The following is a 17649-nucleotide window of genomic DNA, read 5'->3' as shown; positions in this document are numbered from 1 at the left end:
AAATTCACTGAACAGATCAGAACAGAATTCCCACAGGCCCTATCCCTGCTGAACACACAGGCTGATTCCATCAGCCAGCCAGGCCACATCCCTGCTCCCACCAAGGCTACATTCCAGCAGTGCTTCCTCAGCATGTCCTAATCCTGCCATGAATCAGCAAACATTTCACGCTCCTGAACCTGGATAAACTGTAAGAATAATCAGGGAGGGACTCTGTCAAACACGACATCAGAAAGTGACTGAGAGAATAAATCTATTTATTCCTGTTATATACAACTCTGGGAGGATTGGAGCTGGTGGAATTTTACAGCTGGCTAAGAGAGAAAAATATCACTGTTCAGTGAAGAGAAATTTTTGTGAAGCAGAGAGTATTTTATTTTTAACAATACGACTCAAATTTAGCTACATTCAGTATCTGCATTTGGAAGCTGAGCCTCACTTCAGCTCTGTGGCTTCCCAAAAAGAACACACGTTTTAGGAACTGAAATTATTTCCCGGGAGGTTGTTTGCAGCATTTCTCCTTTACAAGTTCTTTGCCTCATTTCTTAACACCTGACACACACACACAGGGGAAAAACCCAAACAAAAACAGTAGATAAGCCATATGAACTTGCAAAACATGTAGTGTGAGGGGGGTTTTTTTAAGTTTCAAGAGCTCAATTTACTAACACACAGCAAAAACCCTTTTTCTCATGGATTTCTCTCCAGAAAGAAGTTTAAGAAACCAAGGAGTCATGGCACAAGCATGAAGGTCACCACGAAGCCGGTGACAGGACCCACTGCTAAAAAAACAAACACCACCCATTCACCCCAACCCCAGAATTTTTACCATTTATTGATGTGCATTTATTACTAGGGAGGAAATCAGCTTTGAAGCCAAGAATTATCATTTCTTAATCTTCAATCACAGAACATTGGGTGTTTGGAGTCACAAGGATCACCAAGTTCTTTGTTATTTGGAGAAAAAGAAGATAAATTTCTACCACGTATATTCAATGTTCTGTATGATTTTTGTTCTTTTTCCATGCAACAGGTACAGAGCTCTTTGCAGGGAAAAAAAAGTGGCACGGTGTAGTTTTAGCAACATCTCAGTATTTCTTCAAGGTATTTCTAAGAACTCTTGGTGCAACCCTCAACCAAAAACCTTCTGCAGGAGACTTCCCAGAAGCTGCCTGCACCTTGGATCACATTGCCACATTTTGTTATGTGAGGGGGATTTTGCTTTCCAAAGGTCTGACACATGACCTGCAGCCTACAAGAATCATCAGAAATAAGCATTTTGATGTATTCCAGCTGTTTCTGACTCTCCATGACCTCTTTTAAGCGACAGCAAGGGTTAAGCAGCTGCTGAACAGAGACCTCCACACCTTTCATTTAAAGGGAAACATCATGAATGGAAAGTTGTGTTTAAAGGAACTTTGGGATCTTCAGAGAAGCCTCCCTTGGCCACTACTTGGGAGAAAACCTTTTGCTCCCAACTCTGAGGAACAACTGATAAACTCGGTTGCGGCTGTGGGGTGTCTTCCCTTCCCAGACTATGGATGTCAGAGCAGAGGTGAGTTACAGCCTTGCAGGATTTTCTATCCCCTCACAGCAGCAGGTGCATATTTACAGCATCTTTTCCAAACCCAAGCCCTAAAAACGGGTGCACTGACCCAAAAATTTGCTTTCCCCCCTCAATTTTCACCAGATATCCTTATTTGAATATTTATATATACAATACATAACAGGTTGTATTATTATTCTTATACAAAAGAATTTTAGCATCATTACACCTGTAATAGCTGTATAATTGAAAACTCTTTTTGAAAAGGTACATAGTGTATTATCTGCATTATTTCACTTTTATGAACACAGAAAAAATAATCCTGCTTACAAATTCCACCCCCAACCAGATTTACTGGAAGGCATTCATAGAGATGCTTTGCTCTACCTTAAGTGAACATAAATTATCAGACAGAACAAAACCAGAAAGCCAACATGGGACAGAAAATATCTTTCAAGACACTGCTATAAATACAAGAAAACCCCACGTGATAGGAAAAATGCAAATTTTTGGCCAGCCTATTTGGATAGACAATCAAAAAGCAAACACAGATGTACCTGGCATCCTGAAGAGATATAAATCCAGGAAACCCAGGAGCTCACAAATTTCACATCTCAAAAAATGTGACCAGACCTTGGTATCTTTTTTTTTTTTTTTTTTTAAATTACCTCTTTATGGCTTGAGAAGGTAAAAAAAAAGCTCTGAGCCACATTTGGACACAAGCAGAGCTAAGAAAACCAGTGCTGAGATGTTTTTTTCATAAATCTGTAGGCTTCCTCCTACTCAATTAGTTTCTGTTTGCAACTGGTATGAAATATGCTTTTATTTTTGTTGAAAATATGACAAACTACCCTTTAAACTGCAGAAGGCAGTGCAGAGTCTATTGCCAGAGAGAAATGAGCAGCAGGCAGGGTATCTGCCTAGCAGAAAACACGGAGTAACATTGAAAAATAAAAAAGGGATAGCAGGAATAACTCTATACCATCATCAACACAGTTCTGGTGATTGAAAAGAATGCTTTACATCTACAAATTACGATGCAAATCAATGTTAAGGTGCTGTTCCTGCACTATACCTACACTGGATTTCCCCTTTGTGTGTGTTTCCTGATGATGATGTCACTACCTTACCCATCAAACCACATTTTAATATATTTTCTCAATAAAACAGAATTTCTTTTGGAAATCTCCCAATACAAAGCTTCTTCCACTGACTTATTTTATTTTCCATGGGAAAAAATGGTAACTGATTAATAAGTAACTTGATGAATAACCAACAGGATACAACCAAACACTGCTAAAATAAGACAGCACCAATCCAGTAACCAAGTGGAGCCCATCCTCTATATGGGATGCCAGCCACCTGTATCTCTCCAGAATCCTGCTGGACAAGCATCTTCCCTCATCTAAAGCACCACGATGTTCAAATATTGTTATTTATTCCTTCTAAAATGATGTGGAAGGGAATGACCCAGCTGAGCTTCAGTGCTGGCCACACACACCATAAAACGGAACAATAAATGTTTGGAGAAGTCTCAGAAATAACCCCTAGGATCTAAAAGTTGATGGGTTTCCTTTCTCCCTCCTCTTTTTTTTCAGAGTGTAAGCTGGTAAAAGGCCTTTATCTGTATAAAACTGGACAAGTCACCTACTGTGGATGCAGGGTCTGACACTGAATAATCATTATGGGGAGATTTGACTTAAACATTCTCTGTTGGGGTTTTTTCTTTGAGCTGTCAACACATCCTGGTTTATCCAGGTCTGAAAGCAAACTTCCAAGGCTGGAAAGAGGAAGAAGGGAGTATAGTTTTTAAAAATAGTTAAGAACACATCTACTGTATCCTTTAAATAATCCTCTAAGACAAACAGCTTCAGTAGCCAAGAAGCTCTGCCCAGTTCTCCTTACATCCATCTAATGAACTCCTGAGGGTCCAACATGAGATCTGGATCCCTGGGGTCAGGGATTGCTCTAGAATGGAAAGGATGACAGGCTGCTCCTGCAAACCCATGTTCAGGCCTTTTTACAGTGTTAACACAAGTTTATGTGTTTAATTATTGAACAGTGAATAAACTGAGCTTTTTTTTTCTTTTGTATTTTTTTTGTATTTTTTATTTAACCAATGGAGACCTTTTCAACAGTAAAATTAAGGTAATGTGGTCTGAGAAACATGAACAGGAAGAGTAACTTTTCAGAAATGTCACTACCTAAAATAGAGTCACACACAGCCCAAAACCACTTTAGTTACTGTGCAGAAGGTGCAAACAAACAATTTTTCAAAGTCCCACAGAAGAAAGGAACACCAACTACAAATTACCTCCGTGTGCCCACCATTTGACAACCAGCTGAACCAGCTGAATTGCAGAAAATTTCATCAGCTGAATTAACCAACTGAACTATACAAAGAATGAAACTCTCCATACCTTTTTTCAGTGTGGTTTATTTTTTTAAACCATTTTCTTTTTAATTGCACTCTCCTGACCACCATTTTCAGGCAAAGCAGTGATTGCTGGGTTTCCCTAAGTTACGGTCTTTTGATTGCAACAGAGAAGGTGCTTATTAGGTAAAGAGGCAGAGTTATGTTGGATACAAAGGGTATTTTTTCATTTGATGGCTCCAGAACAAATGCAGGCCTAACAGAGGTGGTGAAGAAATGCAAATAAAGGCAAAAGAAAGTTAAAAAATATAAACAGCTTTCAACTCGCTTATGGCCTGCTAGAAAATATAAGGACAGGATGATGGGTGATGTTCATGCACCAAGTATTTGCCTTCTTACGTAGAAACTTTGGGGATTTAAAAATCCCCAAACAAACACCCCCCCCAATGCACATCCAGAGCATTTCTGGGCATATTGACTGCTTGTAGATCCCTGCACAGCCGTGTCCAGCAGTGGTCTGCAAACCAGGATGCATTCCCTGAGGAACTGATACCAACCCGAAAGCGGGGAGGAGAACATGGCACAGCCATTACCAGGAAAAACACTGCAGGAAAAACAGCCAAGGAGGTGGCTCAGGTAGGGCCTGGGCACTCAAACGGCCCTGAGAACAAAGACACATTTTTCCTGAGGGATGCAGTTTGGGGATCAAGATACTTAAAGATTTTCCAAGTTGAAAAGGGATAAGGGCCTCACAAAACTACAGTCTTGACCAGGAGGTTGAACAGGCAACCTCCAGGAATCTCCTCCACCCAAAGAACTCCGAGGTGAATGTGAGATGTGCATGAGGGGTGGAAAGCTAGGAAATGAAAGAGTATTGCATTCCCAGGACAAGATATAAGGAAAGACGTGGAAAAGGAACCCAAATAGAGGTGGAGAAGCCTTTGCAGGGTACGGCTGGCACGGACTCATGACTCAGCGCTGGTGTTGCTGCTACTTCGGAGGCCCAAAGTTTCCACTGTGCTTATTTTTAAAGCCTTGAGTTGTGACTCGCCTGCCCTCCTAAATCCCAGGAAAAGAAAAGCAGCTGCTGGGAAGGATGACTGGCTTGAATGTGTTGGGAAAGAGCTGAGACGCTGAGGCAGCGCGAGAAAAACTGAGGCAGCAGAGGAAAAACGATGCCCACTGAAGCAACTCACGGGTAACTCCACAGGCTGCAGGATCCACTGCCTGGCTCACTGGTAGAGCTGAATGGCCAAGCAAAGAGCAGCTCTGAAGAATAAAGTTTTTCATCTGCAAGCAGAACCACTTACAAGGATCCAAATTCCAGGTCCTGGATGCTTCTGAGCACAGTAATCGGAAAGAAAAATAAAGGCTAAAAGCAGGCTCAGAGAAACTTGCTTGCATCAGTTCAGCAAAAAATGGGGTTTCTTTATGAAGGGCTTTCTTTGTAGGAATAGAGTAATTCTAAGCTTACCAGCCCCTTCATAAGGAACTAGATGTTTTCACTGAAAATAGAAGCTGACAGTTCTCCTCTGTTCTTAGAGAAATATTATTTTAACCTAAAGAATTCCATAAAAACTGTAGCAGATAGCTTAGCATTTTTAAAAGGCTGCCTTTTAAAATTCTTTTTAAATGGACTAATACTGCAGTATAGGGCATTTCCATCTTTCTTCTAACAGAGCAGCCAGTGAGACAAGACCAAAAGCAGATATCCCACTTTTCCCCCCACTTTAAGTTCTGACATGTGTTTCTTGGAGACAGAAAAGTACACGAACAACTGAATGCAAAATCTACATAAAAAGAGAAGGTCAACGATAACATTGTTTGGAATGTCACTCATAGACCCAGTGTCTTTGTTCCAGGCAAAGTATATTATATTAAATGTTAAACGGACATTTAATATAGAGAATTATAAAGAGCTTCTTGTTTGGGGGAAAATAGGGAAACGTGCACTAAGAGGTTGAACTGTGACAAGTGCAGAATAGTATCAATAATCCCATTATAACACCTGATTTGTCAAACTTATCTCTACAAGTTATTCTAAAATTCACAATAGTGTTCCTAACCATTTATGAAATGGAGCAGATGAGTCTTTGTGGCCTTCATGGCCACTGATTCTCCATGCTTTGTCAGGAAGAATGGCCTGAATAGCCACGGAGTCCTACACTTCGTTTTCCTGCCCCCCTTATGGATATCCCGGTGCTTTGAATGGAGAACATAATCCAAAGGTAGTACCAGGCAGGTGTTTTCTTTCTGGCAGCAGTAAGTTCTGTTGATGTATTGTACACCACCATGGCTGAAAGGACCACACCAGGCCATCAATATGCATGATCTCCACACCGGGCAGCGACTGGGAAGCGCTACGGATCCTCTCCCGAAAAATGGAAAGTCAGTCGTGCTGAGATTTAAAACTAACTAAACAGTCCAGGCTCCAGGTGCATCTGAAATCACAGGCATTCCACACATCCCACACTAAATATGAGATTTTTTCAGGGATATGGCAAGGAACAAAGACTCTTAAAGTGATTCCTCATAATCCCAGTTGAAACACAGGTCTTCCTCTGAGTTTTTTTACCTAATGAATCCAAAGCTCGTTTAGAAAACACCAGTGATTATCCAAAAGAAATATCCTAAATTAAGTCACAGAATCTCAGAATGTCTTGGGTTGGATGGGACCTTAGAGATCACCTAATTCCACCCCTTGCCATGGGCAGGGACACCTCCCACTGTCCCAGGCTGCTCCAAGCCCCAGTGTCCAACCTGCCCTTTGACACTGCCAGGGATCCAGGGGCAGCCACAGCTTCTCCGGGCACCCTGTGCCAGGGCCTCCCCACCCTCACAGGGAACAACTGATGGGTATCAACCAAAAACATCATCTGTAAGCAAGTATCAGCTCCTTCTGAAGGCTCCACACCCTCCCTGGTTTCCAAGGTCCATGAAAAGAGCAGGAGGAAGTCCACAGAGAGCAGCACAGATTGTTTACAGGCAAACCTGCCTGACACGGTTATCTATGACAGACAGGAGCAACCACAGCAAGATTCCAAAGGAAGGAAACAGAAGAACCTCACAGCCCTTAAGGATCCATGGGGGAATATCACTCAGTGCAGGAGTGGGTCTGAATGGCATTTTTGCCACTGGATCCAGAGGTTTCTTGGATATAGCTTTTTCCCCTCCCCCAAGTAGCTGTGCCAACCAGGCTTCAGGGAGCAACACCCAAAAAAAAGTCACACATGAAGCTTCTGTGGGTCTGCTGCCTTCTCCTATAGAAATTCCTACAACAGGAAAGGCAGAATATTCAAGTCAGACCTTGGATGATACAATTTCAGTAGCTGTTCCCTTTGTACAGGTAAGAAATGAACTCTGCTAAGAAAAAGAGGTGCCACATTCACACAGCCACCACTGGGAAAAAAGGGAACTTGAATGAAGACCAGAACAAAGTCACCCTCCAGGCACTGGGCTGGGAGGAGAACATTCCCCAGTGCTGGTGGATAAAACCATGATTTTCATATTCAATTAAACCAACACACTGAATGCCTGCTAAAATGGTCTGCAATACTACCAATAAAGTAGAAAGAAGATACTTCAAAGCTCTGCCACACTTGTGAGTGGTGCACATGAAGCACCTCAGGCCTCTGGGGTCACTTCATCCAGGTTGGGTTTGCTTTATTTTGTCTGTCTTTTAAAATACAATAAAACCAACACTTGCAGACACTGAGTGAGCTCATTCCTGCAAAAACATTTTCCAAATGTTTCCTACAGAAAATTTGAAAATACAATAAATGCACGGACATGTTTCAAAGCAATTTGTTGTCTTTCAAAGTAATTGCTATCAAATATATCCAGATACAGCAGCCATTCAGCTCAGCATACCCAAGACGAAAATTTCAACATAGACCACTCACGTACTACAATTGAAAGTTTCTCTGCAGAGAAACCACAGAATGACAACTAAATTCCTTCCAAAGATAAGCCTGAGATTAAAAAAAAAAAACAAAACACCAAAAAAAACCCAAAAAACCAGTTTCTGCATATGGGCTAATTACAAACTAAACTCTCCTCACAGGATCTGGAGTACAGAAGTCAAAGATCTTAATTCCCTAAAAGCTGAAGGGTCCCAAGTCTTAATAACGTATCTTCCATACACACACAAAAACTAATTTCCCAGGTTTTTTTTGAATTACTGCTTGATTACAAAAGTCATCGATTTCACCATAAAGCAAAACCAAGACAAATGTCTTAAATAATACAGAAAAACTCTAGAGGGAGGTTTAGCACTGCAGTAACTCTAAAATCATCCTCAGAGGAAGAAACAAGTAACTCAAGTTCATCTGTGAACAAAACAGCTCCTGAGCAGTCAACCCACGGCTGCTCCTTGTTTGTCCCCAAGTCGGGGACCCACCCTTAAAGTCCACAACCTCTTCCTGCTCTCCCACAGCAACCTCTGTATCCTTTGGGATTAAAAATCCAACACATTCTGCCCAGACTGCAGGGAATGATCTAATGGAAAGCTGCTTGCTGCGTTTGCAAGGCAGGTACCTCAAGTTATTTTTTCCTGCTGTGCCAGGGGTTCCGTAGCTTGGAAGCAGAGGAAAGACTTTGCTTCACCCTGGAATTTTTTTTGTATTCCAAGCCTGTTGTAAGGCTGTGTTTGCCATGCTGCAGCTGTTTTGCCTCGTGGGATTTAGGAATCAACCCAGGTGACTGGTGTTCCATGCTGACAGGGTTCTATTTACAGAGCTCCCCAGCACCATTCCCAAATCTTCCAGCTGTGCCAGTGGAGTGTCTGCCATCCTCCTGCTCTTACAGTCACCACTGGAAAGTTGCAATAAATCGGTGTATTTTTAAGAGAGTTTCATTTCCATTCTATCAGAGACTTGTGTTATTTTGGCTAAAATTCACTCAATTTCTCTCATTCCTTAAGAGGGAAATACCATCACCTTTCCGGTCTTCACAGAATAAAGATAAATCAGTTAATTTTCACAAAGTGTTGGAATACCTGATAAAGAACAGCAAAGGAAAAAAACGAGCCATGGCACAAGTTACTAAGACATGGTGGGAATATCTGATTTTAACTCTTACAATTTTAATCCTCTGAAAAATTGTTCAAAAGGCCACTGGGCAGCTTGGCATCCTTGTCAAGAGGTAAAAGAAATGGTCAGCTTCTATTTTTGATTTTAAACAATGGAAAACCAGTACATTCTGGAAAATATATAAATGAATTATATATATATATTAAAAATGTAAAATAAAGCATGTTATTTATTAAATATCTGCTTTATATATTATGTATACACATGCACAGGTTATACAGATCAAAATTGCTACAGGAATACTGTCGTTTTTTAGGAAATATGTATGCACATATTCTGATGCCTTGGAACGAGTGTGTTTTCCAGGTCTGGTGAGACACAGGGTGAGGGAAATGGGTAAGGGTGACCTGGTATCTGCTTACATCCACCTCCCCACCTTTCCTCTTGCCTTTCCTGCTTCTCTCTCTCCACCTCCAGCTGCTTTTCCCTCTCTCATCCATTTCACCTTATTTAAGGCTCCTCTCCTGACCACTACCATGGACATGAGGAGCTGCCAACGGGACTGTGTGGCTATGAACTACATTAACTTTCATTTTCTCCTCATTTGAAAATGTTTTAAATGTATGAAGTTTCTCAGTGCCACAGACACAGAAATCAACACCAAGTGCCCTGTCCCCTCTTGATGACAGATAAGCTGGTTTTACTCAGCACCCACAGCTCTTCCATGTTAATTCGACCTCTAGAAAACACAGAGAGGAGAAAAAAAATCCTAACAATTACTGCCTCTTTTAAAAAAAAAAAAACTGGACACTTCTACTTGTGCCTCACTTAAAATGTAGCTCAGGGAATGGGCTCTCCCACCTTTTTTGTCCAACATCAGTGCCTTTAGTTGAGGTACTACAATTAGAAACTCATTAGCATGCAGGGAAACTCAACCTCCTTGCAAATTCCAAGGGGCCAGGCCATGCTGATTGCCTGGAGTCACGTTTTACTCTGAAACAATGATAATGAAACATCAAGCAAAACAAAAACATGACAAGGAAGGTCATCTGTGTGTTCCCAGACTGTGAGAGTCTTGAGTTGAAAGTGTGAAATAACAGTAAGCATAGCAGAGATGTAACTATCATCTCAAACGCCCCAAAAACCAACATTTTACCTATTTAACATGCTGGCTAAAACAGTTTTTTGGTAGGTAGCAGTAAAAGCACCCATTCAGTAAATGTGTTCTTTCACCATAAGAGTATTCTCAGCCACTGATTTCAGGTAGCTTATTAATCATGGAGAATAGCTAATAATAACAATACAAAATTGCAATTTAAATGCTATTAGCAGGCTTACTGATAGTGGGAAATGAGAACCTTTCTGAGCTCTCATTTCTGAATATTAAGGTAAGCCTCTAAGCATATATTAAATAATGCAGGACCAAAATTACAAGAGCTGAGTGCAGAATCCCAACTGATCTAGAAAACTGCGGAATTGCTGATACATTGGGTACTTCTCCCATTTATACCACGGCACAGCCTGGAAAAGCCAGGAAAAAACCAACTGGAGATGGACAATAAGCAAAAAAAATGCTCCAAAAACCTTCAAAGGCAACAGGTACTACAGGGTGAAAACACTCCACAAAAAACACCTTGACAGAGTAAGAGCAGGGAAATTTAAATACAGGCCCTGTAATTCATCACATACATTTGCACCACTTACCATGTAATTAGGGGCAAGTAATAAACACTGGGCTGGGGTGTTTCATTTGCCTTTGGACAGGTTCTCCTGCTCCCAACAAAAGCACTCTGTGTTTAGAAACTTGGCACCCAAGTGCAGGGCACCAACCTACAATTTTTTTTAAACCAACAAAGCGTTCAGTTCTGGGAAACTTATTTTCACTGGCCACCCTTCCACTGCTTCTAACTTGCCAAAAAAAAGTCAGATGTCAGAATATTCCAAATTCCCTAAGGTGACAAGAAGCATTTGGAGAGTATCTGTGAAAAGGTTTAGAAATCTGGCTTCATGAACTACTGAGCATTTCCAGCTCCCTTTATAACTGGTTTAAAAGGAATATCCCACTGCTGATGAATATGACTTCCCATTTATTTGGAGCACGACTTGTCTCCCGAAAAGGCTTTACGTGAAATTTTATTACCACCTCCAAAACAGAAATCCTTTTAGAGGCCCTCGAAGAAGCATCCAACACTGTTTTGGAGCCGTGCACTTATCAGCAATCCAAGGAAGCGATCCCACAAGACTTCATTCATATAAACAGCCATTCAGTGAATCTCAAATGCTGCAGCTGCATGGCTGCAAAGTTGGGGAGGGGGGGTTTTAAATCCAAGGAGCTGAAAGCCTCAGTTGTTAAGTCTGAGCTTTCTGAAGCGCAGAGTGTAATTATTTTTCCAACTTATCACTAATTCCCTAAATGCAGAGACTGTTGTGTCTCTGCATATAAAAGACATTCCCAGCGTCTAATGGATAAATGTATTAAGAACTGATGTTAAATTTTCTACATCAGTTACAAAATCACTCAAGAATACACATTTTCAACCACAGTTTCAGGAGGCACTGTCATTGAAAAATTCAGGTATTTAATCAAATTTAGTTCAGCTGCCAATGGAACTGATACTTGCCAAGGTAAATTCACGTCCACAGAAAGAACTGGAGCACCAAGAACTTATGGCACTATTGTGAGTGGGCTTAATTCAGCAGAAATTCCACGGGATTTAGGAAGGGTTTTCAGAGGAGTTTTAGGCTGAGAAGACGTGCAGAAAATCCAGCACTAAAACCCTATCCATCACAGGCACAGAAATCATCTTTTCCCAAGCGACAGTGAAGTCTGGCCCCCGGAACACATTTGCACTGTGTATTTTAGGGGTGATGCAGCACTGAGGACTAGAAGGATGTTTAACATGACATGCTACAAACTACACTTGGAAGCAGCCTAGTGACAGCTTGTGTTCTCACATTCCACGTCAGGCACATCTCCAGTTGGATTTACGGCACACTGAGCTCCACGAGCTCACTCATTTGGATTTCATTCTACCTTTAATCTATTTTAAAATAAATTAGTATCTTTTTAATCTGTTGTACTTGGGCTTAAGCTCCAAGAGCCTTTACTGTAAATTAAACAGGCAGCTGCCCCTTATTAGATGCTCTCTAATTTTGGACCAGGGGAGAAAAAGCAATCCTCCCTCTTTTCTCACAAACAAATCAAAATTCATTCCACTCCCTATCACAAGCATGAGGCCAAATCCGCCTTTATTTCAGATGAATGGGAAGCTGCTCTTACTGAAGAATGTGAATTTAAATTTATTTTGGATCGACTAAGCCACAACATTTCCTCTCCCTCTGGTTGACCTGATTTTACCTTTCACTCAGGTTTCACACTGACTTCTGAGAAAACCACATGGAGTTTGACTTTATAACAATTGGGAAAAAATGTTAAAAATGTTTTCTGTACTCGAGAACTTCCTCAAGTCAAAATACATGAAAATATGGAATGGGCCTAAGTCCTGTATAGACCAAACTGATTCAGAACTTCAACACATTTTCCTAGTAAGGAACTTACGGAAAAGATAAATGAAAAAAACAAACACTGTGATAATTTGCTGATTAACAAATTATCCCAACAGAACAATGCCACAGCCATCAAAATTATTCCAGAACCTACCTGTGCATATTCTTTCTCAATTGCAGCTCTTTTCTGACTGAATGCTCTGAAAGAAGGTAAAAGAAATCCCATTAATACATAAAAGCAAAACACTACAAATTCAATAATTTAGTCAAAATCCATTAACACAGGGAGCAAAACTCTACAAATTCAATAATTTACTTTAAAAGGACCTTCTGCTGGACAGTCTGTAGAGTGAAACAGCAACAAAAAAGGGAAATGGTTTGACAAGTGCACATCAGTAGCCCAGCAACGACCGTGTGTGGACTCCACATACGTGGCGGCTGAATTTCCAAGTTTTATTGGGCAAACTCAGTTCCCAGGAATACTCAGTTCCCAGGCAGAAATAGCATTTTCCTCATGAAAAGCTCATCAGCTTTCCAGTGGTACAGCTGAGGGAGGAATTTGGGAGCACAGAACAATTTGGCTTTATGTATCTAGACAGACTTAATTTTCTTCAGAGTTTTTTTGATCAGAGTTATTTTGTTTAAGCTATACCACAAACTACTAAGCTTAAAGCTACACCATAGGCACAAGAAAAAGCTAATTATATTTAAATTAGTTACACAATAATTCTGGTGACATGCCAACAAAAAAACCCACCTCAGGAACATCCTCTAATAAAGTTAACTCAGTAAAAAGGAGCTCTGGACAGGCTCCTCTTATTCCTGTCTACTCCATTTCACCCATGAAGAGTATCCACATGCTACATGCTCAGCTTCCCCAATGGGATGTAAAACAACAGTTTAAATGCATCATGATTTCTTAAAATTCTTCCCAGACCAATGACAGCCCAAAAGATCTGGTCACATTCCAGCTCCAACAGTTAAACTTCCTGAATCCCCCTTGTGTAGCCCAGGTGGGTTCCAAGGGCCGTGTGACTCCCATATGAAACACCTCGATAGGAACAGGTGAAGTTGGCTGAGATGCCTGTGAATGAATTCCCTTTTGCAAAGCATTCCAAGTACTACAGCTAATATTAGAAACCAATTTCTTTTAGGATCTCCTGCTCCAAAATCTAATATCCCAGTCAGTTTAGCAAAGACCTAGAGACCACATCATTGCTCTGAAAAGACTCTCTTTTCTCTCGGAAGTACAAAGAACTGCACAAATAACTACAAGGAATAACTGAAATGTGTTACCAATATTGAGAAGGTAGAAGAAAAAAAGCAGCTGTCTTTGGAACATAAATCTGGGAATACTTTAGGCAAACAAAGTTATTTTCCAATTCTCAGCTAACTGCATTTCAAAACATAGAATCCCAGCTAAATTACACCAAACCTGGATATTTGTGTATTTTCACCTGAGGTTTTTTCCCACCTCATTCAAACCAAATTCCACTTAAATTAATTGCAGAATGACAACTGTGACAAGCAGGAAGCCAGAGATATCCCCAAAAATTTTCTACATTAAAAGTTTTGCACCAGAGAAAAAAACCAAAAGCATTCAACCAGCCCTTGTGCAGGATTACAAAATAACATGGGAATCAAACTGACTCCCAAAAGCAACTGAAATCTTGGAACTGGATCGACCGCAAGCTCTGGCAGGAACAGAATGGACTGTACAGCAGCACCTCCTTATGAAAAAACTTTAGTTTTAGACTTTGTTGTGTATTTTAAATGGGGCAATAGTTGGCAAGGTGATTTCTCCAATATTTAAATTTGTTTTGCTGAATGAAGAAAATGGTTAAGTACGGAAGGGCCGTCGGGATCAGCCGTCTGCATTCCTTGGAGCTGGTGCTCCCTGTGGCTTTGGGACTGCGCTTCCCTCCCTTGGTCCAGCACAAAGCTGCCTTTAACCTTGGGACAGTTTATACAGGAATCCTTCTATGACAACTATGAATGTATTACAAAACATGATGAAAGAGGAGACTGAAGTCAACACATTTCCCAGGAGAAAATTATTCTGAGCAAGGGAAAAGAAAAGTCTGACTAATAAATGCATCATAGTTTCTTAACTTGGGCAGTGTGAAAACTTTGATGTGTGTATCCTGATTTTATGTGCAAAGCTGGGATAGTCTTAACCTTACTGTCCTTCAGGATGGACTTTCAAATGCATTCATATAAGGAAACATTTGTTTCCATGAAGTAACAGAACGTTCTCTAACTACTGAAAACTTTTTAAGACATGAATAGTGAGTCGGCAAGAAAGCAGGAACATTATTTAGTGGTTTATTAAACCAGGGAGCACTAATACCTACTTTTACATCTTTTTCTCAAAATAACCATTAACTAAGTGCAGGAAACACCAGAACTGCACTCCCCAAAAAATTATCTTGGTCTGTGGACAGTAATTCCTAAATATCATCTTTATCCTGCCAACATTAACGCAATACATTTATTCCCTTTGCCCCACTTTTCCTCAGGCTCTGTGAGACCAGGGAATTCTAAGGGAGCAGGAGAAAGAGAACATCCCCCTTCCTGCCATTCCCGCTTTGCTAATGCCACTTTTTCTAGTGTTGAGCCCTCACTGCAAATTCCCAACCCCAAATTTCAACCACTGGCATGTACTTCCATCACTCATATCCATTAAAGGTAACAGATGCTATGCAATATTCAGGTATGCTTCTATATTCCCAATGTAAATGAGCATAACAATGTGAAGTAAAGAGTCAGGTCAGCGGAGAATCGTATTTCATTAAGTTTTCCTACAGGGAAACAGGAGAAACAGATGAGCTTAATTATTTCATGGATGTCCACTTGGGCTGGAAATGTGTAAAGCTCACACCTTCATGAAAAATCAATATAAGGGCATTAAAACATACATCAGTGTTTTATAAGACAATGTCACATTTGCCAATATTGTGCAGTTGTACAAATCTGAAGATCAAAGTCACAGCTTGCACAGTAAAAAGTTAAACCCAGTGACACCCTGAAAACCAGAAAGTGAATTAGTCACTGTGTAAAAACTTAACTCCACGCAGAGCTATGCAAAAACGTAAACACACACTTCATGTTCAGGGCTCCTGAATAAAAGAAGAGCCTAAATTTGCATCAGTGGATGTATTTCTATTTAAAGGCTGAGAAATTCAGCAATGAACCAGGTGAGGCCTGAATCCCATTTGGAACAACTCCTCATGCAAGATCACGATAATGATCAAAAACCCAACGGATTCAGTGAAAAATTCATACAACTCACCCGACACCAGCAGTTTGTGTCTGTGGTTTTTTGGGCTATGAACATTCTGACAAATTGTTTGGAAATTTTAATGAAATTTTAAAATCCTTACAGTTTACACAAAGCATCAGAAAACATATAAATTAGTATCACATCCAAAACATCCAAAAACATTAGGCTAAAGAAACACACCTTCTGACTGACCTTGACCTGAAATTAATTCATTCCATCAAAAATTCTGGAAGTACATGTCCCAAGGAACTGCAGAGCACATTGCAGCTGGGTTAAACCTGACTCAATCCACCGGCACTCGAGAAGATGAATCAGTGAATTTTGAAATACACAAAAATTTCCAGCTTCCCAGAAAGTAGATCAAGGATAATTCCTGACATCTAGAACACATGCCAGTGGAAAATCATGACTTTACAACTTGTGCTTGTAATGTACACTGGGAGCACACACACTCAGTGTACCATCACGTCCAACGTATTACTATCCTGGTATTTTTCAGTATACACTCATCCCAAAATTTTCCATTAAAAACATGAAAACAGACAGCTCTCATTATAAAAAAGAAAAGAAAAAGGGGAGCAACCCCAGAAAGCTCCAAAGCCAGTATTATGGATTTGTTCATCCTTTTTGTCCCAGTGACAAAAACCATGCCACCAGCTCAAATCAACCCCAAATATTTTTGAATTTCTTTGTATTTATTCTTTCTCATCCTCTTCTTAAACCATCAGAGAGTTTAAATGATTTTAATGATTTTTAGTGGGGCAAAGGGAATAAATAAGTGTATTGCATTAATGCTGGCAGGATAAAGATGGCATTTAGGAATTACTGTCCACAAATCACTCCTGACCAATCTCTTTAACAGTGAAGACATGCAGTGAAGTATTTGTGTCCAGGATGGCACTGGAATTCCAACCTGGAGTCCCAGCCCAGCCTGCTGCTCAAGGCTGGAGTGCCCCTGGACTTGGCATTTGCCTTTGCTGACCTTCCTGAGGTTCCTGCCAGCCCCTGTCACCCACAGCCCAAGGCACAGCCCTGCCTCCAGCCTATCAATGTTCTCCCCCAATCTGTCTCTTTCAATTTGCTAAGAGCCCCATCCCACCATCCAGGTTGTGACCGAAGTCATGGACCAGCATTGACCCATCGACCTCTGAGGGATTCCCAGCTGCCAGCTGCACTTGGCACTGCTCCCCACCACTTAGATTTGGGAAGCTCAGCCAATCCTCCACCCAGCTATCAGTCCACGTGTCCCCAGCATCGCTACAAAGGTGCTGGAGGTCTGTGTCAAAGGTCTCACTGAAGCCACCACGTACAACACATGCACTGCCAGCTTTCCCAAAAGGCAATCAAGCACTGTTTGCCCTTGGGAGTCCACGCTGGCTGCTCCAAATCCTTTGGGACCCTTCAAGGAATGGAAAAGCCTGGAAAATGGTTTCTAGGAGGTCTTGCTCTGTAATTTTCTCAGGAATTAAGGTAAAGATGAGCAGCTGCTGTTCCCCAGATCCTCCTTGCAGCGGTCTTTGAAAAAGGGTGCAGGGTTTGCCTTTCTGCAGTCATCAGGAAGCTCTCCTGACTGCCATGACCTTTCCAAGGTGACAGGCAACTATCCCACTCCACTGCTGGAGTCCCAGTAAGCTCCAAGTTCTGCAGCTGCACCTGCATTTCCAGTTCCAATTGCAGGTCACAGCTCCCAGTGCTGGGCTTGGCTGGGATGGAGTTAATTTTCTGCACAGTAGCTCGGACAGGGCTGTGCCTGGGATTTGTGCTGAGAACACAAAGTTGCACGCACAGATAACTCAGGGATGTTCCCACTATTGCTGAGCAGTGCTTACACAGCTCAAAGCCTTTTCTGCTCCTCACACCACAGAATGGTTTGGGTTGGGAGAGACCTTAACAATCATCTCATTCTACC

General features: G+C 41.2%; 1 protein-coding gene across 4 annotated transcripts in view; it reads right to left on the bottom strand.

The window, feature by feature from the left end:
• Positions 1–17649, bottom strand: part of FCHSD2 (FCH and double SH3 domains 2) — a 123233-nt gene that overhangs the window by 84117 nt on the left and 21467 nt on the right. For all 4 annotated transcript variants that reach the window (XM_039556431.1, XM_039556435.1, XM_039556440.1 and 1 more), the window contains exon 3: positions 12612–12657. In XM_039556431.1, coding sequence (XP_039412365.1) covers positions 12612–12657 — 46 coding nt within the window. The remainder of the gene's footprint in view (positions 1–12611; positions 12658–17649) is intronic.

The sequence above is a fragment of the Corvus cornix genome, chromosome 1 (assembly GCF_000738735.6).
Source record: "Corvus cornix cornix isolate S_Up_H32 chromosome 1, ASM73873v5, whole genome shotgun sequence".
Lineage (NCBI taxonomy): Eukaryota > Metazoa > Chordata > Aves > Passeriformes > Corvidae > Corvus > Corvus cornix.
This window is presented reverse-complemented; position numbering and strand designations above follow the sequence as displayed.